General features: G+C 39.9%; 1 protein-coding gene across 1 annotated transcript; it reads right to left on the bottom strand.

Annotated features, from left to right (window-relative positions):
* Positions 1-2,761: 2,761 nt before the first annotated feature.
* On the bottom strand, positions 2,762-26,120 carry LOC143292038 (uncharacterized). Its single transcript, XM_076602208.1, has 4 exons — positions 26,015-26,120; positions 24,507-24,568; positions 9,309-9,581; positions 2,762-4,323 (listed from the first exon to the last, which is right to left on the bottom strand). The coding sequence occupies exons 3-4, from the start codon at positions 9,579-9,581 to the stop codon at positions 4,144-4,146; spliced, it is 453 nt and encodes a 150-aa protein (XP_076458323.1). The 5' UTR covers positions 24,507-24,568; positions 26,015-26,120; the 3' UTR covers positions 2,762-4,143.
* Positions 26,121-26,706: the final 586 nt, after the last annotated feature.

Below are 26,706 nucleotides of genomic sequence, written 5' to 3' on the forward strand. Positions count from 1 at the left end.
ATCATTTACATTGGAAGGAGACAGAAAGTCTTATGAAAAAATTGTTTGATGTATTAGGAGAGTTTGAGGAATTTTCAGAACTCAAGTTAAATGATGAAAAATTGTTAATGTTTGGTTAGGTAAAAAGAAAAACTCAAATATAATATACTTAGAGAACCAACGTATGGAATGGAACCCCCCTGAATTTAAAATCCTTGGTATCTGGCTTTCAAATGATCTATCTAATCTAACGGAAATCAACATGGCAGATAAATTTGTCGAAGTAAAAACATTATTTAATATTTGGTCGAAAAGAATATCAACACCTCTGGGCAGGGTAGCTGTGCTCAAATCACTTATTCTGTCCAAACTGGTTTACCTATGGATATTGTTACCAAACCCTCCTGACAATGATCTAAAACAGCTACAAGACATGTGTTTTCAATTTGTATGGGACAAAAAACCCAGACAAAATAAAACGAGTGTATGCAGTGCATGATGTAGAAAACGGGGGAATTGGAATACCTAACATACAGGCTTTTGTACAAGCACTGAAACTATCCTGGCTACGAAAAATGCTCACTGCATGTTTTAAATGGAATAAAATACTACAGAATATACATCCTGAAATAGATAGAATAAAAAACTATGGCTCTAAAAGATTTCTAAACAAAGGTAATAAGTTTTGGAGAGATGTATATGATGCTTATGATAGATTTTGTCTTCAAATAGAACTGAATAAGAATGCAGAAATTGTAGCAGAACCTATTTTTTTTACAATAACAAGTTCAAAATCAGCATTAACAATTTTCACTGTAAAGCTTGGACAGATAAAGATATATTTTTTGTTGATGATGTTATAAATGAAAGAGGCCAATTCTTAAATTATGTAGAATTCTCAAGGAAGTATGGGATAAAAGAAAATTTCTTGAACTTCATAAGCTGTACACAAGCAATTAAAGAATATGCAAGAAAAAGGAACATAAAATTTGAAAATAGCAAAAAGAACAAAGATAGCAAGGCATTACAAATATTATGTGGAATAAGTAAAGGAATAAAACCATACTATGAATTACTATTGCAAAAGATAGAAATATTTGACATAAAAGCCTTTATGAAATGGGAAAATAAGCTAAATACACAAACTGATTGGGAGATTGTATTAAAAAAGATAAAGAAAATTAAGGAAATAAAGTTTACATGGTTTCAGATCAAAATATGCCATAGAATCCTGGTGTCAAATAATATCCTAAAAGTAATGGGTGTGACTGAAAATGACAACTAATTTTTGTGACACCAAAAAAGATGAAATACAGCATTATTTATGGTTTTGCCCAGTTATACAAACTTTTTGGCTTCAGTTTGAAAATAAACTTAAAGAAAACTGTGAAAACTGTGAAAGATTGTCCCTCAATTTTGAACTTATTTTGTTTGGCACTGATGAAAAAACAGATGATGTTTTTGATGTGATAGTTTTATGGGCAAAATTCTTTATATACAAGTGTAGAATTAATAAGGTTAAACCAGGTTTACATGCATTCATTGCTGAACTCAAACGCAATTATTCAACAGAAAACAAATATACCTAATGGAAAGGAATTATCAGGATTTCTCTATTAAATGGCTACCTTATTTAGATTTAGTGATGGAACATGAACTCTAATCTTTTATATAGAGTCAGAGTTATTTCCACAGAAGTGGAAATATTATATTGCCCAATCTTGTATTGACTGGTTTATTGTGACTCGTATGTGATCCATGAGATTTGACTGTTAATGTGTGCTGTGAGCTGAGATTGGAAATGTCATGTTCTGGGATCTATGTCTTTTTTGTTGTTGTTGTTTTTGTTGCTGCTGTTGTTGTTGTTGTGTGTGTGTTTGTTTTTTGTTTGTTTTCTCTATTCTTCATCCATTCTTTCTTGCTTGCTCGTTAGCTATTTGTTAACTAAAAAACACCCTTGCAAACGGTCACCATGTTATACATGTGTGTTTATATTGTATGTGTATGTGTACATATATAATAATATATGCGTATGTATATATATATATGTATATGTGTATGTATGTGTATATATATATATATATATATATATATATATATGTATATATGTACTACCTCTATTGCTAAAGGTGGTGTGAATTGCAATTCTGCTTTATTGGTGTGGAATTTCATGTGAAATTGTAATGGAGACAAAGTTGAAAAGAAAATATAACCTTCTATGCAAGGAAAAAAAAAGGAATCGCAGACATGTTCCAAAACTGGGATTTGATTGAATTGTCATTCAGTGAAAGATGCTGTGCGCAACGATGTCGCTCACTCTTCCAGCGTTGTTTCTGTCATTCAGATTTCGACTTTCCTGTTTTTCGGGCCGTTTTTTTTTTTTTTTTTTTTTTTTTTTGTTGTTGCTTTTTTGTACTTTTTCATTTTTCTTTTTACATATAACCCTTTTCACGTTGTTTCTTTTGCGACTCTGTAAGCATTCTGATCACCATCAAGTGAAATCAACTTTATAATCTGCTGAGAGAAACCCCCAATGTTGTCATTTGGGCCTTATTATCATTGATACTTTTGAGACCAAGATCTAGGCGCTTTACAAACACAGAGTCATTTGCACAACAGGGTAGAACCGACTTATAGCTGTCTTTTAGGCGCTCATCATTTGTTTCCTGTGTCATCAGGTCATGCTTTAGACACGCGCACACAGAGACACACATGTATATATTAAGAGTAGTGGACATAACTGGTCATAATACAAACAGAGAATGCACACCGAAGCGAAATGCACATGTTTCATTATTAGAATATATTTTCAAAATGTCAGAAAACATTTGGCAAGTCAAAGAACAATTAACAATAATAAAAATGTAAAAACACAATGCCATCTTCATTGTATATCAAAATGTATTTAGACTGATAAGGTGTCAATATAGTATGAACTATTTGTTGCTCTCCAGTCGACTGGCACACTTACACCCCATCGCACCCTTTTGATTAAAGACAGAAAGGGGGGATTGCGGTTCATATCTGTTTTCTTCCTCTGAAAACGAGGTTTATTTTCATAGCAGCACTCACTGTAGTTTCTTCTTCGGTATCGTAAGGGCCGTGACGTTCCAAATATAGAATGCAACGAATGACGCTTGTCGCTCTTGTGCGCTTGTCGAGATAGTGATTAACTCACTCAGTACGGCCAGTCCTCTCTTCTCCTCTACACGGACCCCTCGGATGTCCAGTGGGTGTCTCAATGACCCAACCTTTAGCTTCCGTCGTCAGAATTGTGGTATTCTTTGTCAACATTCACCTCTTCAGTACAAGAGCCTTCCGCTTGCAATATTTTGATGGTGGTAATTGGGATGAAACGCTGTTAACTTCGTCTCTTTCGCCGTTCGTATGGAGAGAGTTAAAGCGGAGTGATTGTGGAACGGGTTGACAAGACTCGATTTTGTGACATTTTCATCGCTCTGTTGACCTTCTGATTTCATTCCTTGATGGACACTTTGATCGCAATGCAAGATCAAACGTTAGATTATATGAAAGGCATACATTCAGCACGTGGTAATCTACAATGTCCCCTTCCCCTAGCCTTTTACAATCTTTTTAAAAATCAACAGAATGAAACTGCATAGATCGATATTGCTGGAAGAAAAGTCGCAATATAAACACATCGACTGGGGGGAGGGGGGGGGAAGGGTCTTGAAAACTGTATATACGGTTTTCGATTTATGTTTGTACCCTTTTATGTACTTAACCCCCACCCCACCCCCCTCTCGTCCCCCAACTGACCCCCTAATATTCCCTGTGACCCCGGTTCACTTGGTAAAAAAGACATGTTGAATTCTATCTTACAGTTCAGCAGTGAACCATGCAGCACTATGCAACATTACTGACAGTCTCATAGCATCGAACAATGCAGCCGGCGTGACAAAACAGCTTTTAATGGAGATTCTATTCTACTGGTAAGCAGTATCAATGTAACACCATGCAATATTATTGATGGTCCCATAGCACCAATCATTAAAGCGCGACAAAACAAGCATAAACAGATAAAAAGTATATATATATATATATATATATATATATATATATATATATATATATATATATATATATTCAGGCCACGGTGGACTGAGGTAGTCTGGAGTGGACGACCAAACGCGGGTGCCCATCTTAATCAAACAGCTGGCAGTAGTTCACCAACTCCTCCACGCCGATGTCATCCACAGGTATGCCATTGTTCCAGGCCAGCAAGTTGGCGGCTGTCACCACCAGAAGTGCTGAGAAGCCATATACTTTCATGACGGCCTCCATCCTGGGGGACAACATGTAGACAGCGCCGGACTGGTCAGTCTGAAACAGAATGGGCAAAGGTTGAACGGTTAGTTTCTGTTCTTTGACTGCTTGTGTGTGTGTGTGTGTGTGTGTGTGTGTGTGTGTGTGTGTGTGTGTGTGTGTGTGTGTGTGTGTGAGAAGGAGAGAGAGAGAGAGAGAGAGAGAGAGAGAGAGAGAGAGAGAGAGAGACTCAGTGAAGTCTTGAATTGTTTAATGACGTATATAAGCAACATGCTCATATCACCAAGCGGAACTTGAAATACGCTTCGTCCCTTCCTCAGCCCTCCCATCCACACATTCACGCTTTGTACAACACTCCTTTGCACTTTATCAAACAAACGTTGCAAAACAATGATAACTAGCGGTGTGTTTTTGCTGTTGAAAATCGTATTTATGTAAGTCGTGGCCACCGTCCCGATTTCGTAGTCACACACACACACACACACACACACACACACACACACACACACACACACACACACACACACATTTTTGTTTTCTTATATCATTATTATTATTTTATTTTATTTTTTCACGTCTAATATCACTTAATGTGGATAGACATTAAATCATGAAATTGAAAACACACACACACACACACACACACACACACACACACACACACACACACACACACACAAGGGAGAAAACCCAGAACTCAGATTGACACGATGGATAGGAGGAAATTGAGACAAAGAGAGAGAGAGAGAGAGAGATGGCGATGGCGTAACCTCACAAACAACCAGGGCAAGAGCTGGAATTCTTGTAATATCTAAAACCATGTGGACTCTTGGCGAGGTTACGCCCTGGTTGTATGTTTGCTCAGAGACAAAGAAAATGAAAGTTGAGCGCTGAGCCAAATTCCTAGGTAATTGTAAGCATTCACGATTTTTATCCCTGTTCCTTTGGAAAACCACCTTTCTTGATTAACATGCACCCGCTTTTCCTAAGAAAACAAAAATCAATGTTCGATTTCTATAAATTTGATTAAGATTGATAACGTGAAAGGGTGGTGGTGGGTAGGTGTAGAAGGTGAAGAAGATCAGTATCAGTAGCTCAAGGAGGCGTCACTGCGTTCGGACAAATCCACATACGCTACACCACATCTGCCAAGCAGATGCCTGACCAGCAGCATAACCCAACGCGCTTAGTCAGGCCTTGAGAAAAAAAACCCCATAATAATAAATAAATAAATAAAATAATATAATTAATGAAAATAATTTTTTAAATGATAATAAATAGATAAATGAAATAAAATAAATGAATTTTTTTTTTTAAAGATAATAATAAATAAATAAATAAATAAAATAAATGAAAAAAAATAATGAAAAAATAAAAAACAAAATCAGTAAATAAATAAATAAATAATAGATAAATACATTAAAAACAACAACAACAACTACTACTACTACTATTATTTATAAGGCGCAAAAACGTGATGAAGTCAACTATAAGCGTACAAAAAAAAAAAAATAAAATAGACAACAATGATGTCTTCCAACATTGACCGGGAATCCCTGGATCAGGTGGCATGATGGGCAGCAGCACCCATTCATCTCGGCATGGATCATCACCATTGCAGTCACCTACTGAATGGCTCTTCATCAGTTTATCTGAAATCCTTTCTTCCAGTTTTTGATCCCGCCCCTTGAGACCATTGTGGAAGTCTCTGTGTATTTCATTGTGAGAAACCTTGCTCTTTACTTTGTGGCCTGGGGAAATCTCATTCCCCACTGCTGACTGACCTTTCCCTTTCCTAACCTTTCTCTTATGTTTTCTGCCCAAACACCTTTTCTCCACCAAAACACCATCTCTTTGTCTGACTAAATCTTGAACAACCCCCTGCATTGACCTAACACTTTCCATCAATAACAACAGTTCATTTCCCAGCTGTGTCATCTGTCCTCTGTACTGTTGCTGTTGCTGGTCTTCTTCCATCTCCCTAAACAACCTAAGGGCCTCATCTCTTGCCTGGATGAAGGTGGTCTGTGGTTCCTGCCTCACTACATGGCGCAGATCCTTCTTCAGTAGGGGGTTCAGGAAGTCATCGATGAAAGTGGTCCCTCAGCAGATCAGAGATGAGGGCCCCTGCATTCTTTATATGGATGGTTCTCTCTATGCTGTAGAGAGCATGAGCATAGTCAAGGATGGACTCCTCTGGTTGCTGCTCCCTACTGAAGAATGTGGACAGCAGTGTGGTGACACGCCGCCCATCACCAAACACTCTCAGGAGAATGCTGGTCACTTTCTCTGGGATGTTGGTCTCCTCCAGGTCCCGCAGTTGGATTTCCCGGCGTGCGGTTCCCTGAAGATGGCTGTATATGCAGCAGGCAGCCATCTTGTCTCCCATGGGGTATGTTGACAGTACCCGTTTCACCTCCTTGGTGAAATCTTCAGCAGACGTTTCGGATGTCTCACCAGAAAATACCGGCAGTGTGGGTGTCGCATACCAATGCATGGGGAACTTCTGTGCCATGGTAGCTGGGGTTGTCATCTTCGGGCTCTGTCAGGCTGGGTTGGGCTGTGTGCTGCTAAAGCAAAAGTGACACCTCACCTGCTGATCCTGTCGGCGACGCCAAGTTGTTACCCAGAACCTTCCCAATTGGCTGAAGTTAACAGACCAATCTGGGAGCAACAGTGCTAGACTTACTCATCCAACACTTTTCTCACAGAACCTGGCACTGCCAAGAAGAAGGGGAAGGGAGGGGGGAGGGGTGACGAAAAGAGAAAGGGAAGGAGGAAAGGTCGCCCAGCCCTGATTCTGTTCTAAACAGCTCATGATAAACACTCTATACCATGCTCCTCACTCACCACTGAGGCAGATGCCATCCTGCCAGAGATCGACATGGGTGGTAAGGGGGTGTGGGGGTGGGGGAGGAAACGGGGTTGGGGTGATGGAAGTGGAAGGGAAAAGGGCAGGGGAGTGTATAGGAAGAGAACGGTTCGAGGAGATACCATCTTTAATTAGTATTTCTTGATAACTTGCTCCCTCTGCACTTGGCCAAAGGAAGGGGGGAAGGGAGAGAGGGTATGGGGAGGTGGGGAGGGGTGTTGGTGGGGATAGATGCCATGGAAAGGGGGGGAGCGACAGAAGATTAGGGAGTTAGGAAGGAGGGTCCATTAGTAAGCAGTGTGTCCTGAGAAAAATTCCATGCTTCCACCATAGGCGCCTGACACACTATAACAATAAGATTAAAAGAGACTGCTAGCAAAGTCAGTTGATGCTGTGACCCAATAGGGGTGAGCGATAACAAGGCTACATGGTCAGCAAATAGTAATATAATCAATCCATTACTCACAATGTTAGTGCGTCAGTGGCTAGCTCGTTGATAAACAGGGAAAAGAGTAATGGGCAGGTTATTCTTCCTTGTTTGACTCGAAATTTTACTGTATGTACATGCTTTGAATTGCATGGACTATTCTCCCACTTAACTAATGTTTCAAAAGTTTTGGCCAAAGTTTACTGAGTGATACAAAGTCAAAGGCGTTTTTGATGTCGATAAACACAACATGAAGTTTCTTGTTTTGTACTAAGTCTTTCTGAATGACTGCAAAGAGTGTAAAGATGTGGTCTATTGTGGCGTGATCCTCCCTAAAACCCACTTGTACATCTCCCCTACTTTCATTTCTTCAATCCATGTGACCAGACGCTTGTTAAGAATATAACTGTGCAGCTTACTACATACATTTGAAGGGAAATCTCACGATAGGTATTTGGATCTTCTTTTTACATTGAGAGAGAGAGAGAGAGAGAGAGAGAGAGAGAGAGAGAGAGAGAGAGAGAGAGAGAGAGCTTTCTGTCTCCAGTCTAAACCACGGTTGGGTTGTTTTTTTAGGATTATCTCCCTTCACTTGCTCTGTCGAGAACACTTCGTCCGCAAGGCTGAGGGAGTTACTCCCACCCCTCCCTCTCCCACATCCCCCGCACCCGGAATGAAATATACTAGTCTTGAAATGATAAAATAAAACGACCGGAAAATTTTACGTTAATTCGTCGAATATTTGATAGTTGGCCAATACAAGCCTTCATTGTGAAGGAATGCATGAAGATATTTCAATTCTGTATATTCATTCGAATACAAACGACCTTATTGAAAAAGAAAACATACAATATGTGGTGGTTTCCTTGATAAGAATATGATTTATGAGGGTTGGAAGTTGAGCTTCTTTAATTTCATTGACCGGGGCGGGAGAGGGTACCCTTGTGACAAGGACAGCAACTTTGAGTGCGTCCCAGTTTTTTTCTTGGGAACATATTAAAATGAGTTCAGCATACACCGAAGAACATTTTAAGACTAGTCTACTTCATTCCTGGGGGCTGGGGGGTGGGGGTGCATGGTAACCCATTCGGCCTTGCGGACCAACTTTTATCATAGGGTTTGTTCAAAATACCCCCCACATCTCCTTCCCTCACCATACCTCCCCCCCACCACCCCCAATTTTTCTCCCCTTCCCCTTTCTTGCTATTACATATCGACTAGGCTTCTTTCCTCCATTATCATTATATTCAAGAATATGTGCTGTAGCAAGACATCTTAATGAATGAATAAATTACTGTAATGTGGTGTATTTGATCTGCCTAAATTCAAGTGTTTTAATGACAGAATTAGATCAGAACAGCACAGAAATATTGCATGCCTCTCGACACTCGAACTCACTGAATGCAGGAGTAAACAGACTCGTCACAATAGCAAACCCCACACTCCTAGCTTAATGATGTGGATGAAAATGGTCCAGCCTACGAACGGTGGGTTTATTACCAGCCATGTTCGCGGTCCCTGCCACCCCTAGTCATATTCATCTATACATAAAATGAACCATTTCACGGGCACTGTACAGGGGCTGACTCAGTTTAGAAAACAAACTGCACGTGCGGGCAATGCTCTTCATTTTGTTCTCTCTCTCTCTCTCTGACTCCCCACCACCCCCACAACACCCTTGCGGACCTCCTTTTCCAATACCATATCAGGATCTCAAGGAGTCAAAGCAGAAGCACCGCTAACCTGTGAAGCAGGCGAGGTTGAAATATTGGCGGCAGTGGCATTGGGGTGCCGTGAAGCTGCCAGTTGACTTTGCTGGCGTTGGTCCCGGCGGTTTCTCAGCCAGTTCTGGCAGTCGTTCACCAGCTCCTCCACGCCGATGTCATCCACAGGTAAGCCTTTGTTCCAGGCCAGCAAGTTGGCGGCTGTCACCACCAGAAGTGCTGAGAAGCCATATACTTTCATGACGGCCTCCATCCTGGGGGTCAGCTGGAAACCTGTATTGACCTCGTCCATCTGAAAAAATAGATCATCAAATAATGCAATGCAGCAAAATATTTTATTTCACAAGGTCCAAACTATACCAAACAGAACATAAAGCACACATATACAGACAGCCACTGACAGACAAACAGCTAGCCAGCCAGCCAGCCAGCCAGCCAGCCAGCCACACACACACACACACACACACACACACACACACACACACACACACACACACACACACACTGTTAAGCACTCACGGCATCTACAGTACGAAATTAGGAAAGACCGGCAATATAAGTCATGTAGAGTTCCAGAGGATGGACTATATTTTCTTGCTAAATGTAGTAATATGTGTACCAGGCTGGAGGTTAGGTGTTCTGTGACTGTTAATTCCCGATTTTCAAAACAATCATCATATGACATTGACAAAAACCCAAACTCCACGTTCCCTGTTGCCATTCAGCTATTTTCAGCACAAACAGGCAAGATATGTATTTGAATGTTTTAACAATCGCTAGTGATAAACATTTCTTATGCAAAATCCTGAGCAAACGTGCTTGTTCTCACATTTTATTGCAGTTATTTGTTCGTTGTATGTTTATCTGTTTTCATTGTATTTGATTTTTCCTTTCTGTATTCAAACATTTTAAATAAATTTTATCATTATGAAACACATAGATGCATACATTGGTAACTATAGTAAGCTAAATGAATAACAGAAAGTAGAAGAAGACGATGAAGAAGAAGAAGAAGATGGATAGGGTCCAGGAAACCTGATAGATGGAGGGTAGTCAGCCTCACACTATTAGCACACTATTAACCATGCTCTTAAATGCAAGATACAAAATACAGCGATACCAGTGTTATATTTGCATAGACGTAATATACATTCCCTACTGAAATTATTTGTATTCAAAAACAGGGATTTATATGGAGACTATTTGCTAATAGGTCATTATAAAGAAAGTTTCTCCTGGCTATATACTCTTCTTTTGTTTATTTGTTTTTCAGTTTATTCATTAAATCTTGCGGAACATGTACAGTGTTGTTCATCTTGAATTGGTACAAGTATTGTTTAGCCAATAATAAAATGATACAATAATTCAGTTATTTGCAAATATCGAGCATTTGGACATCTTTCGTTAATTAAATCCATTGATCCTTACCAAAACGTTGGATTATTGTACATTGCCAAACATGTGTCTGATGCTATCTTTCGTTATGTTACAAAAACTACATAGATCATTGTTATGTACATCCATCTCTTTAATCATAACACTTGTACCAAGGCATCTGTGTACAGTTCTTATCTGAAACCATTTCAGTTTAACATCAGGAATCTTACTAAAAAAAAAAAAAAAAAAAGAAGAAGAAGAAAAAGAAATGAAATGAAATAAAAAAAATTCCCATTCATTTACTATTTAAGTTTTTCCTCCCATTTTGAACTGACACTGTTGTCTTTGTCATAATAGAGTTTTGAACCTTTAGATATAGACATCAATTTCTTGAACAGTATAGACGTATCCAAACACTGATCATTATCTACAGTTATATTTGTCTTTCGAATGTGCTCTTTTAGTGGTGATTTGTAACCAGCAAAAGCAAAGAGAACTGATGCTGACAATGTGCTTTCGTTTGAATTCTGCATAGAAAATATAATGCAAACATTCGAACAAAAAATGTGCAACACAGCGCACACCGAAGTTCAACAGGGTTATTTCAACTAATTTTGTAGAAAAAAAATACATTTCTACAATATGTTTAATTTAAGTTTCCATAATTTCTTTGATGGGTTTTACGAAAAATGAATTGAGTCTTCGGGTCTTTAAGTCTTCAGTTACACACACACACACACACACACACACACACACACACACACACACACACACACGGATTCGATTTACTCACGGATTATTAGCCACCCCTCCACTAAACATTGAGTGGTCAGGTCTGGGTGCTAGTATTACACTGATAACTTAGACACAATACACAAAAGTCTGGTGTGCAGCGTGCAGGTAGCAAACTAAGATGATTCGTGGTAATAACTTAGAGTTGTCCCTGGCAAAGGTCTGTGTAAAATCCAGTTTGACAGCAAATCCAAATGCGCATATAGATGGTTTAATTTGCAAAGGTGGAAGCCATTATGTGGCATGGTGATAAAAAGTAAACTCAAAATAAACTCAATTTTCTGGATGTTTTCTGAAAGGTAGTCAGTTGTTGCACTTTATTCTGTGCATGAATATTCATAAATGTGAGTTGCAATGTGTAGGACCAGGTGTCAAAGGCGTGTGTATCTGTAAATGTCCTGACTGACAAGGACACCAAAACAGTAAGAGGTTTTCACAATGCCTGTGATGGTGCTAAATAAGTATGCTAAAAACATACATACCATAGAAAAGCTAAAAATTTGTGATTGATAGATTCAAAGAAGGGATTAAAAATATTTGCATAGTTTTCTGTCACATCACACAAACTTTGCTTTTGCGCAGGGAGCAGTCTGTAACCATGACAAACAAACATTTATTTGCAACAAAACACACTCTTCTTTATTTGATAACACTTTAAAGTAGTCAGCTTTTTTTATATAATATTTGTCACTTGAAACGTGGACAAATATCACATGTAACTAAGGGGAATGGGGGAAGGGGGGGGGGATAGTATATAACAAGGTACGAACATAAAAAAAAATCATACACAAACACAGATGCAGTAGAAATTAGGATACATACAAGTGCATATCAATGTAAAAAAAAAGCTTTTGCATACTCACACATGCACGCACTGCGCGCGCGCGCACACACACACACACACACAAACACACGTTTGAACAGAAGCCGCATATTACATGTGGATGGGGGTGACTATGTCTAGATCTTCAGGTAGATGGTTGTTGATTGCCCCTTTTTTTTTCTCTTTTTTTTCCCTTTTTTTCCCCCTTTTCTTTCTCCTTCCTTTCCCGGACTTTCTTGGGTCGACCACCGTTTTATTTTGCATATGAATTCATTATGACAATTCAGAGTAGATGGAAAAGAAAGGGAAAAAAACAAAGAAAGAAAAAAAAATTGAATACAGTGAACATTAACAATAACATCGTCATCATAAGTCATTATACTTATAATATATTGTTCTTTTTCTCTTTTTTTCTTCATTAAAAAAATAATTTGGTCAAGGTGGACACATTTTCATCATATGTAACAGTGCAGTTTTATAACATATAATAGACATTATACCTAGCATAGGCATAGAGTTATGGACACTTTGCTTAGCTGACGTAATGTGAAAGGAACACGACCCACACATTGTTTTCTGAAGAACCCCCCCCAAAAAAACAACAACAACAACAACAACAACAACAAACAAACAAACAAAAAAACCCAACATATGGAGTATCTTATGTATGAACACATTTCCTCTAGTTTTCTATATGTGACTATATAAAACACCCATTACACAGTCATGTTAAACATTATTACTGCAGACACATAAGCGCACATGAATACACACATGCATATATTATTTACTTACTCGCATACTTACACATTTACGTACATCTGTTCTTCAAGTATAAAAATATATCATTGAGCCTTCATTATTGTTGCACATTTTGATCTTTCATAATATTTTGCTATGGGTTATTGTTTTCAAGAAGTTTTATATATGGACACCATTTTCTCGTAAATACAACGCTTAACATTTCCGTTGAATGCATATATCTTTCTACTTTATAACTATTTCTTAAATCATCCAGAAAGTGCTCTATACATGATTTAATCTTATTTATTCTGCATTTATAAACAAAATATTTTGCAAAAAGAATGATATAGTTGAAAGTTTCATCTATTTTTTGTAATTTCATCATTTCCAAATAGAACTAATTCTATGTTTAACTTAACGCTTGAGCAAGTATCACATCTTTCTTTTAAAACGTTCTCTAATTCCTTCCAAAACAATTGAGAGAACTTGCAAAACCATATATAATGTTGTACTGAATCTATTTCATTTTTACCGAAATTGCACTTGTCACTGTTTGTAATACCCATTTTCTTCAGAATTTTGTTTGTAACTAAAATGTTGTGACAAATTCTAATTTGAAACCACTTCAATTTTATCTCTTTTACTTTTTTTATTTGCTTCATGGTGGTTACCCAGTTAACGATGATATCTAATTTTTGCTCCAAAAGAATTTATATTGTAAATAAAGAGTGGTTCAAGAAGTATATCATAATATATTTGCGAGCCTTTCATAGTAGAGGATATTAAGTGTAGTGCTTTCGATTGTTCATTACAGGTTTTATCACTTAGACAAATATTATGTGTAATTAAATAACTTTTTATCGAATGTATCCCATATACACTAAAAAATGCCTGAAAAACATCTTTCCAAAACTGGTTACATTTGATATTTAGAAACTTTCTTGAACCATACAGATGTAGTGAGTTAATTTCCTGGCATTTTGTAAGTAAGATTCTCTTCCACTTTGGTGTTCCGGTGTATAATTTCCTTGTCCATGTTATCTTAAGCATGTATAAACTTTTCTATGTCTTTTCTAGTTATCATACTAGATTTGTTCGAGAGACAGGGCATTGACTGCTTTCGGGAAAAAGCTATTGGCGAATACCTTCACAATGTGCAATCAATACATCATGTAACACAGGCACACACACACCGTGTTAATTAGGAAACCGGAAGTCAGTGAAAAGTTAGCGCCCTTCCGTTTTTACAAAACAATACAACTTTATTCGTCCCTTTGGAAAATTAAATAATAATAATAATAATAATGGTATTTATATAGCGCTGAATCTTGTGCAGAGACAAATCAAGGCGCTTTCGTACCAGTCATTCACGCGCATGCATAACTCTAAAACTGTAGAAACTAAAGACAAGGAAGGGCAGGCAAGGGAGGCTATTTTGTTAAGAGGTGTGTTTTAAGGCCAGACTTGAAAGAGCTGAGTGTGGAGACTTGACGAAGCGAAAGAGGAAGTTCATTCCAATCGCAAGGTCCAGAGACAGAGAAAGAACGGCGGCCAACAGTCGAGTGTTTGAATCTGGGTATGCGTAAACAGAGTGGATCCGAAGCCGATCGTAGTGAGCGAGATGGAGTGTAGAGCTGAAGGCAGCCACAGAGATAGGAAGGGGCAGTTTTATGAATACATCTATAACATAGAGTGCTGATCTTGTACTTTTTTCGGTGTGAGACAGGGAGCCAGTGGAGATGTTGCAAAAGAGGAGTGATGTGCTCAGATCTTTTCTTTCTGAGGACGAGTCGGGCAGCAGAGTTTTGTATGCGCTGAAGGGACTGAATGGATGAAGCAGGCAAACCAGACAATAGAGAGTTACAGTAGTCAAGGCGAGAGAGAATGAGAGAAACGACAAGTCTAGATGTTCTTCTTCTTCCTGTTAGGAGTCCACGGTCATCACGTTGACCATTCTGACACCATAATGGGGAGGAGCGCAGCAGCATGACCCACCTTCCTAGGTGATGGAATGGAGGGGGTAGAATGGTGGGCCCAGTGGTGGGTGGGTGGGTGGGTTGGCGGGGGGGCTGGGGGGGGGAAGCCATCAACTGTTTCAGTCATCAGGACCAGGCCTTTCCGGCTACCGAAGCGGCCCCCGGGATCAAGCCCCGACCGGCAGAGCCCTAGTCCTTCACTTGACTTACTTTGGATGATGGCGGGGCAGGGCTTTTATTAAGACATTCGGGAAATCCTTGAGGCAAAAGCCTCAAGGGAAGGGGCGGTGACAGTAGCTTCTGGTAGTGAGTTCCACTCTCTGATGGTACGTGGCAGGAATGAAAATTTCCGGTAGTCAGTGCGGCATGATGGTGTTCTGTACGTTTGGTTGTGGCCTCTCCCTCTTCTGTTCTTTGGTATGAGGTTGTTTGTTTCGACTTTGGCCAGGTTGTGACCGATTTTGTAGAGCATGGCGAGTCTAGCTGATTTCCTTTGCTGTTGTAGTTTGGGCCACTTTAGTTGTTCCAGCATATTTCCGACACTTGAGGTGTTTCTGTGTCGGTTTAGGACGAATCTCGCCGCTCTGTGTTGTACTGCCTCGAGCTTGTTGATGTCGTCTTTATGATGGTAGAGGCGTACTCGAGGATGGGCCTGACGAGGGACTTGTAGGCTCTTTCTTTGATGGTGGTTGAGCCAATCTTCAGGTTCCTACGAAGGAAACCCAGTGTGCGGTTGGCCTTTGCAGCTACGGCATCGATGTGTGCATTCCAGCTGCTGTTGCTCTGTACTGTCACGCCGAGGTACTTCGTGGAGCTGACTGTTTCCAGTGTGTGGCCGTGCAGGGTGTAGGAGCTCTCCCTTACTGTTCTACATCGCGTCATGTTGAGGACGTTGCACTTCTTCGGGTGGAACGACATGTCCCACTGGCTCTCCCAGTCTTCCAGTCGGTGCAAGTCCGCCTGTAGGATGCCCTGATCCTCGGTTGATGCGATGTTTCTGTGAAGAGTGTCATCTGCAAAAAGGCGACTGTCCGATTCCACCTTTTCAGGAAGGTCGTTTATGTACGTGAGGAACAGGGATGGCCCGACGACTGAGCCCTGCGGTACTCCGGACTTCACCGGGATGTAGTCCGACGATGCACCGTCCACCACCACACCCTGTCGACGATCTTGAAGTAAACTTCTAAGCCATGTATTCAGCTGGCCCCTGACACCGTAGTGCTTCAGTTTATGACAGAGGAGGCTGTGATTCACTTTATCGAATGCCTTCTCAAAGTCCATTACGACCACGTCACTTTGAAGGTCTCTTTCCATGGTCTCCGTCATCTGCTCACTGAACTCTAGGAGCTGTGTTTCGTAGGAGCGATGCTTGCGGAATCCGTGTTGGCGAGGGCTCAGGATCTGGTTTGTCTCAAGGTGCTTCATCAGGTGGCTCACCACAATGTGCTCCATCACTTTGCACGGAACACTGGTCAGTGAAACAGGCCTGTAGTTGCTGGGCTCGTAGTGTTCCCCTTTCTTGAAGACAGGTGTCACTATGGCTTCTCTCCAGTCCCTCGGCACTGTACTCTGACATAGTGAGGTTGCGTAGATGATAGTGAGGACTGGGGCTAACTCTCCTGCCAGTTCCTTCAGCACACGTGGTGGGATGTTGTCGGGCCCTGATGCTTTGCCTTGGTTTAGGTTTGCAAGTAAGGTTTTTACTCCTTGTTCTGAAATAGTGATGTCACTAATGGTCGGGTAGTAGGAGGCTTCACGTGTCATGGAACACTTCTTGTAGAACTCCTCCTCTGTGTAGATCTTGCCCTCACTGAAGGCCTGATTAAACTGGGCATTCAATGCTTGTGCTTTCTCCTTGGAGTCGGTTATTAGGCGTCCTTTGGCCTTGAGTGGGGGGATTCCAGTCCGTGACGACCTCTGGTGCTTGACATATGTCCAAAAACGCTTGGATAACTCAGTTTTTGTGCTCTCCTCTTCTCGCTGTTCAAAGAGTTGATTGACATAGTTCCAGTGTGCTCTTCTGAGCTTTCTCTGCACCTCTCTTCTAAGGGCTTGCATCTGTGTTCTTAGGTCTTCAGAACCGTTCTTCTTCATCTTCTTGTACACCGTGTCTCTTTTCCGTATGAGACGTCTCAGGTCAGTATTTAACCATGGGAGCTTCAGTTTTGGTTTCGACAGTTTATGAGGTACATTGGTCTTGATACTGGAATGTAAACTGTCCTTGAAAATGGTCCAAAGTTCCTCTACCGGGGTGTCTGTGTCTGCCTCCAGCAGCTTTGTGTAAAGGTCACTCATGTCACTCCTCATGCCGTCCCAATTAGCTTTCTGGTATAGAGGGATTTGCCTCTGGGGTTGACGTCCCAGCGTCACCTTTGTCTGGAACTCACAAAATACAATGTCGTGATCTGACAGGCCGGGTATCACATTTACTCTTGGGATCAAGTGGGGGGAGTTTGTCAGTACCAGGTCAAGGGTGTTCTCCAGGCGTGTTGGCTCTTGAACAACTTGCTCCATGCCCACATCATTCAGATCTACAAAGTGCGTGTGGAGCTCAACATACTTGGTGCCTTTTTTCAGTGTCATACTACTCCACTCCCAGCCTGGGAAGTTGAAATCCCCTGCAATGAGAATGTTTACCTTAGAGTGTCTGGCGCGCCTCAGTGATACTTCGAAGTGCTGAAGACTCTCTGCATCCCCTTTATCTGGTCGGTAGTATGCACCCACATATAGGGTCTTTCTCTCGTTTGTGTGGATCTTAATCCAAGCTATCTCACACTCTGTTTCCATTTCCGGTGCTCGGGCACTCTTCAGCGATTCCCTGACTGCTACCAACACACCTCCACCCTCTCTGTTTCTGTCTTTTCTGTAAAGTCTGTACTGGTCAGGAAAAACCTCACTGTCCTTTACATCACCGTCCAACCAGGTTTCTGTTCCAATTACGATGTCGGGTTTAATACTTTCGATGAGATTGAGGATCTCAGCTCGTTTGCCAACTGCGGAGTGAAAGTTAATATTTAACACCCTAAGGGGTCTGTGTTTTTGCTTATCTTGCCTATTTGCCCGTGTGGGTGTGGAAGCATGCATCGGTTTGAACTCAGAACTCGCATGTGGGACAGACAGCGTGGTATCTGACAGTGAATTCCATTCTGAGTGTTCAACACCATACAGGTCATAAGCAGTGGTGCTGTAATTTGGTTTCCCGCAGAGGAAGCAGTGCCAAGATACCTCACTCGAGTTCAGACGGCTGTACGATTTAGTGCCAATATTCTCACATGATGCATGAAACCAGTGTCCGCACGACTCACATGCAACTCCTCTTTGGTCCCATCTAACCTCCAAGTCACAAGTTCCACATGGATAATGTGAAGATTCATTGGTTTGCTCACTGATCTCGGGACTATTCTCAGTGTTCTGTGAAGTTTGAGATGAAGTGGCACTCATGGTGATGCCTTCCCTGAATGCTGGTTGGTGTGGCAGTGTACAGTGTACAAGCCCTATTAGAGCTAGGAGCACTGGTAAGATAAGATAAGATAAGATAAGAATAACTTTATTATCTCCAACTGGAGAAATTTGGTCAGGTGCATTATCACAACATAGACAAGTAAACAACATGGGGACCACAACTGTAAAAGCCAACAACAGCCCCTACAAATATTACGAAGATACAAATGTAAAACATATCACATACATACATCCACACACTGCAGGTAATAACTAGTATTCTTAATGTAAAAACAGAAAGAATTAAGAAACATTATTTGAATATAATTATAAACATAGCCTACTATACTGCACATTGATTATAATAGACAGATAAGATAAGAATAAAGATGAATTGCGGAAAACCACAACCAGATAATCAGCACACACCCGCACCGCACCCCCCCACCCCCCACCCCCACCCACCCACCCACACACGCGGACAACTTGATTAAACAAGAGTAATAAACATATGTTCTGAAATAAAAGCATTTCACATATTCGCTTTTAAAAACATTGCAATTAATTATTACATCCTAATTATTAAACAGAAATATATTTAGAATATGGACGTTAGCATTAGACATATTCATTGTACATTCATCCTGCATATTGCACATTATTCTTCCTACATATTGCACATTCATTATAACCAATTGTCACGTTTTAAGCTCAGTAAACTCACACACACACACACACACACACACACCACAACTAGAACAAGGTACAGCCTATCATGCACGGACTTTCACACGTCTCACATGAGAGTGCGCGCGCGCCCACACACACACACACACACACAGAGTTCTCAAGAATTTAAAAGGTGGATTGAACGTGGAATAAAAGTCTTCACAGCTCTGGATTTCAACTTAAAAGTTCTGTAGCGTCGTCCTGATGGCAACAGCTCATAATACTTTGCTAAAATATGGGTGTCGTCTGTTGCTATCTGCCTGCTTTTTTTAACCACTCGACTTTCATACAGCTCTTGCATACTAGCTTGTTTCACTCCCACAATTTTACTGCATACACTCATGACATCGTTCAAAACACGCTTACTCCTCACTCCCAAACTTCCATACCAGCACATAAATGAAACTGTAAGCACGGACTCGATACAACATGGTATTGGTTTTGTGGGGCTACAATACATTGTCAAGGGTATCAGGCATGACTGGGGCGATGTAAACTTTTTGAATTCTCTGTGTTTAATACTTTAGCACTGTGTGTAGACTGGTAAGAAGCTGTGAAGTATGACGATCGCAAAACTAAAAATAGCTCCCTCTCTGGCCTTAGCTCCTGCCTCTTCTGCACTGGTTGTTCATGTTGGCGATTTTGTTGCCGTGGGGCATAAAGAATAATATAATTTTACGTACCTGCCTTGTGATGTCAGTACAAGCTCGTATTTCAACAATAGTCAAAGGTCTAAAAGTCCAAAAAGACCTGGCACAGTTGTTGCGTCGATCAAAAAGTTCAATGGCCGCCGTGGTTAAGATGGCGACGAACTCACTCACCAGCATTGAACGTTGCTACACAGTCTTTCTTACGGGTAGGGATTACAATTTTGGGTAAACATATCATTCAAGCTATAATTATGTATTCTTTTCTTTTTTTGTCACAGCTGTCAGATGTGCAAGTCCAAGAAGACATCACTTCTACTTCTGGATCAGCAGTGGAAACTTTTCACTGACTTCCGATTTTCTAACAAACAAGGTCTATACAAATTTATTCGTCCCTTTGGAAATTAAATCGTGCATCCACAGGCCCGTCACCCGCCACTCACAATATCCCAGCCAGCAGCCAAGTCCAACACACTCGCAACACGACAAATGTCTGACAAAAGATGAAACAGCAATGCACAAAGCCAAAAACACATAAGCAAGGAACACAACACAGCGGGCACATTTCCTACACACACACCCAAGTCCCCTTACCCTCCAAACACATACACACACACACGCGCTCGCGCGCGCACACACACACACACTTTGTAAAATAGCATGAATATTAAGAAATACAATATCAGAACAAGAAATGCTTCTATAAAATCATTATGAACTATTATATGGCAGTTTCAGTATTTAAATAAATGCAACATACGGTAAAAGAAATAGGTTCTAAAGTAACTGGTGCATTAAGATAAAGATTCCTGAATATTAAAACCCTGCCATGAATTAAGCATTATAGCTCATAAACATATTGTATTGCACACATGATAGATAAGATATGGTACTGAACAAACATGCATAAACATCAACTCATGACTCGCAACAGACAATAAAAACATGTGAAAAGATATGCTACAAGGCCACATTTATTTGAACACACACACACACACACACACACACACACACACACACACACACACACACACACACACACACACACACACACACACACACACACACACACACACACACACATTGCTCACATAACAAACTCACAGTCTGTTTTTATTAATTTTCTTCTTTTTTTTCTATTTTTTATTTTTTGCCTTCCAAGACAGTACGTACATACCCACAAGCATTCACACACACACACACACACACACACACACACACACACACACACACACACACACGTTTCAAGTTTTAATTATCCTTTCACTCCTATTGGAGTATAGAGGAGTATTGCAAAATAATCTTTTCATGCACAGAACAAACATTTCCAAATACAGAACAACAACAACAACAACAACAACAACAACACACACACACACACACACACACACACACACACACACACACACACACACACACACACACACACACACACACAGAGAGAGAGAGAGAGAGAGAGAGAGAGAGAGAGAGAGCATTGTTATTGTTGCAAATTTAAACAACTCACTGGCTTCAGATTCTGCACATGAATAATGCAGTGAATAGATCTGACACATTTTGGGAGTTGTATGGAGTTTGACTGAAAATGTGTAACTAAAACTAATGTCATATCATTCAAGCTATAATTATATATTCTTTTCTTTTTTTGTCACAGCTGTCAGATGTGCAAGTCCAAGAAGACATCACTTCTACTTCTGCATCAGCAGTGGAAACTTTTCACTGACTTCCGATTTTCTAACAAACAAGGTCTATACAACTTTATTCGTCCCTTTGGAAATTAAATCGTGCATCCACAGGCCCGTCACCCGCCACTCACAATATCCCAGCCAGCAGCCAAGTCCAACACACTCGCAACACGACAAATGTCTGACAAAAGATGAAACAGCAATGCACAAAGCCAAAAACACATAAGCAAGGAACACAACACAGCGGGCACATTTCCTACACACACACCCAAGTCCCCTTACCCTCCAAACACATACACACACACGCGCGCTCGCGCGCGCGCACTCACACACACTTTGTAAAATAGCATGAATATTAAGAAATACAATATCAGAACAAGAAATGCTTCTATAAAATCATTATGAACTATTATATGGCAGGTTCAGTATTTAAATAAATGCAACATACGGTAAAAGAAATAGGTTCTAAAGTAACTGGTGCATTGAGATAAAGATTCCTGAATAAGAAACCCTGCCCTGAATTAAGCATTATAGCTCATAAACATAATGTATTGCACACATGATAGATAAGATATGGTACTGAACAAACATGCATAAACATCAACTATGACTCGCAACAGACAATAAAAACATGTGAAAAGATATGCTACAAGGCCAGATTTATTTGAACACACACACACACACACACACACACACACACACACACACACACACACACACACACACACACACACACACATTTTGCTAAAAATAACATGAAAAAAGAAGAAGAAGAAGAAAGCAAGAAAAGAAAAAAAAAATGAATAAGAAATGCTTCTTTAAAATCATTATAGATTGTTTGTTTAATAAAAACGCTGGTCTAGTATCTTTAAAAAAAAAGAAAAAAAAAAGGATTCCTGAATAAGAAACCCAATCACAAATACATCATTTTAAATCACAGACCTCGTATTTTTGTTTCTACTTTCTTTCTTTTACTTTTCTCCCCTTGCACAGAAGTTTATATTTCTCCACATAGACAATATGCATTACAAGGTATTTAAAAAAAGAAAAAAAAAAGAAACAAAAACCAAAAAACCCACAATAACATAACAACCACACAACACATTTCACAAGTTTCATTACACTGAAATACACTTTAAAAAAGAAGAAGTCAAATTAACAAAAAGGAAATAACATCTTCATGTGTATTGGGGGAAAAAAAAGAATGTTTCGAGTCCATTTCAGTTTATATGAAATTGTGAAACCTGTCAAACAAGGGATACTGAAATAACAAGCAAAATTTAGTACCTCTGTCTAATTAGAAGGAGACCAGCAAAAACTAATAAAATGTTACTACTACTAATGATACTGGTGATAATATGATAAATATTGATATAATGGAACCAGTCAGCCAGAAACCTGTCATATTTCATATTCTTTATAGCAATATATTTTTCTGTATCATACTTAGACTTAAGATAATTTATAGAACTGTACCCATCAGTGAGCACTTGGGTTTAACTTACACTTGAACAGAAACAAATTTGAAAGGAGTAAAATATAGTCAAAGACTACTGAATTTAACATGCTTGTCGTAAACAAATAAAATGAAACATATGTTGAATAACAAGTCCGATCTACCCGTTTACCGCCAAAACAATCATTTAAAGTTGTTTGAATGTTTTCCCAAAAGCGTTTTGCATGGATGCAATCCCAGAACATTAGCTGTATGCTATCCTGTGTTTCTTTGCAGAAAGTGCACATGGAGTCATTTGTCACACCCATGTTTTAAAAGCATAAAATTTGTAGCTAAGATTCTATGTACTAGTCTGATTTGAAACCATTTTAATTTTGTTTCCTGAATTTTCTTAATCTAGTTAAATATCTTATTCCATTCAAGCTCCATGTTAAGTTTTGTATTCCATTTGCTACAACATTTTGAGTCAGGCTCATCAGGAAGTAAGTTATAATATGGTTTTGCACTTTTCGAAAACAATTGTATTATGTGAAACAGTTTTGGTACCTTCAAAATGCAAACCTATTTTATTACCATATAAATGTATTCCTCTTATACATACAGTGTATGTTACGAAATCAGTACTTATAAGGTAGGAGAGTTTGAATTGTTCACGTGATATAAATGTGCCATCTTGATTTATCAAATCTTTAATAAAGTATGTATTTCTATGAGCCCAATGTTTATAGTTGATAGTCCGATGTCCTATCTTTATGCTTTCATTACAAAAAATAGGTTCAGTTATTAATTCTTTAGTCGACTGAGAGCATACTTTCCCCCCATCTCTCTTTTTGCATCTAAAACATTATGCCAAAAATGGTTAAGTTTGTGGGGTTTAAATTTTTTTTTTTTTTTTTTGTATTTAACTAGGTCCTAATAAGTGTAAATGTGTAACCTCAGGAAGCTCGGCCGAAATTTTTTTTTTTTCCATTTGTGGTTAGCAGCGTTCAGTTTCCGTAACCAACTGAGTTTTAATGCGGTTATTGTCTTGACCTTAGGGGTTCCAAGCCCTCCCAAATCAATGTCTCTAACTGCTGTTTTTCTATTCATTCCATCTCTCTTTCTTTCTATCATTTTGTCAGGTGGGTTAGCTAACAAAATCTAAAGGTGTGTGAGTTTTCAAGTGATAGGATTAATGATTTTAAGACTTCTTCTCTTCCCGTAAAGGAGTTATCTGTCTCGTTAGCCTTATCTTATATAATGTTTTAATTTCATAAAAAAAATTCTCTTGCAGATTGAAATCTACACATTTTAAGTCATTTGTAAACCAAATACCAAGAATCTTAAACCTCACACGTTTCCAATTTATCCGCAAATGTGGCATAAATGTTTCGGCCGTTAGAAAGAATGGGATACTTTGATCATACCGCCAACCCCCCCCCCCCCCCATCCCCCCAGACACAGACACACACACACACACACACACACACACACACACACACACACACTCCCCCATTTCTGGAGAGCAACCCAGTTAGGAAATTATGAAGAACATAGAGAAAGGTTACCGGCAATTTGGCGATGTGGTCTCCATGGGAAGAGCGACCCGAATTTCACACAGGGAAATTCGCTGTAACAAGAAAGCAACACAGTTCGACATAATACAACATGGGTAGGCCCCTGCGACAACCTGACTGCACGAATCGAACAAATGAGCACCGAGCTGTCAAACACACACACACACACACACACACACACACACACACACACACACACTGACACAAATCCGCGCTGAATGACGGTTATCATATATCAGCTCGTTGAGCAGTCTTGCGTGCAGAGCTATCATTACAACGTCCTTGTTTCACCAAGCCTTCCAAGTGAGCCAGCATGTACATAACAACACACACACACACGCGCGCGCGCGCGCGCGCGCAAAATGAGCATATGGCTAGTTAGAAATGGAGTAACTGTCAATGTTTAAATGAAGGGGTTTAGTATACATGATAAGTGAAACAGGATCCAAAAACCGAGCCCTGGGGTACACCACAGGAAACAGGTTCGGGGACGAATGAAAAATAACCGACAACGACTGACTCGAGTCTCTTCTGTTTTTTTGTTGTTGTTTTTTTTGTTTTGTTTTTTAATTATCATTATCATTTCTATTATCTATTTTTTGCCTTCCAAGACAGTACGTACATGCCCACAAATATTCACACACACACAAACACTCACGCACGCACGCATGCACGCACACACACGCACACACACACGCGCGCGCGCGCGCGCGCGCACACACACACACACACACACACAAGTTTCAAGTTTTAATTATCCTTTCACTCCTATTGGAGTATGGAGGATTACTGCAAAATAATCTTTTCTTCCCAGAACAAACATTTCCAAATACACAACAATGTCACATGAAAGTTGAGAAAACACAAATGTCTTTTAACTCCACACACACACACACACACACACACACACACACACACACACACACACACACACACACACACACACACACTGACACACACACACACACACACTCTCTCTCTCTCTCTCTCTCTCTCTCTCTCTCACACACACACACACAAGTTTCAAGTTTTAATTATCCTTTCACTCCTATTGGAGTATGGAGGAGTACTGCAAACTAATCTTTTCATGCCCAGAACAAACATTCCAAATACACAACAACAACAACAGCAACAACAACAACAACAACAACACACACACACACACACACACACACACACACACACACACACACACACACACAGTGCAATAATGTTTTATTCCTTTCCGGGATCCCTTTGTGGGTATGGAGGAAGAGTAATAAAGAACAGTTACAGGTAAAAATGAATTGTATTCAGCAACATAAAATGCCCAATGAATTGGACAACAAAACGAAATCAGAATATGTTTGACACTAGCAAATTCCTCTGCAGAAACCATCAGCCAAGCTGGCAGCGTTTTTTGTTGTTGTTTTGTTGTTGTTGTTGTTGTTTGTTGTTTTTTGGGTTTTTTTTTCTGGCTTGCACTTTTTCGAGTAAGTCAAGAAAGTATGGCAACTCACCTTGTTTAAATGGACCAAGCACAGTCACGGTTAGCCGACTGAAATGACGAGCTCTGTTATTCAACTTGTGCACAGCCGTGATGGTTGAGTAGCAACTGCTGGAGGCTGTTTACATGTGTCCCGGCAGTGATTGGCGTGTTTTGCGCCCCGTGATCTCCTCAGGCAAGCGGATCCGTTTACATAACGACTTATAAACAGCGCCAAACTCCCACCAGACTTGTTATCAACTAAATAGTCCGGTTTTGGAATAATTTTCCAATGAAAAAATTGCAACAGTCAGTTTTTTTTGCTTCAGTCCACTCTAAAAATCAGCAGCGACAACATATCCAAAATGGAGAAAAAGGGAAATACGGGAAAGTGGATTAAAATTAAATAAAAGATAATTCATTTCACCAAGATAAGCTTTTTAGTCCGCAAGGAGAGCCATACTTCGGCATACACAAGGCAGCGCGCTGACCCCGAGGTCAGAGCAAGAATGCCACGCCGCTCACAGGAAATGATGAACAAGTGATGGCGGACGCTGAGTCGTCTGCTGCAGATTATTCTGGTGAATAAAATGGTAATTTTTTATCATCTAGTGTGCAAATACAGCAACACAAGTGTTTTAATGAACTTATCTTTGATACATGTCATGTGTGACTGGAAAATATAATTCTAAAAAACAACAGCATAGATTAAAGCTGGCTAGCAAA

This window comes from Babylonia areolata, chromosome 18, assembly GCF_041734735.1.
Source record: "Babylonia areolata isolate BAREFJ2019XMU chromosome 18, ASM4173473v1, whole genome shotgun sequence".
Lineage (NCBI taxonomy): Eukaryota > Metazoa > Mollusca > Gastropoda > Neogastropoda > Buccinidae > Babylonia > Babylonia areolata.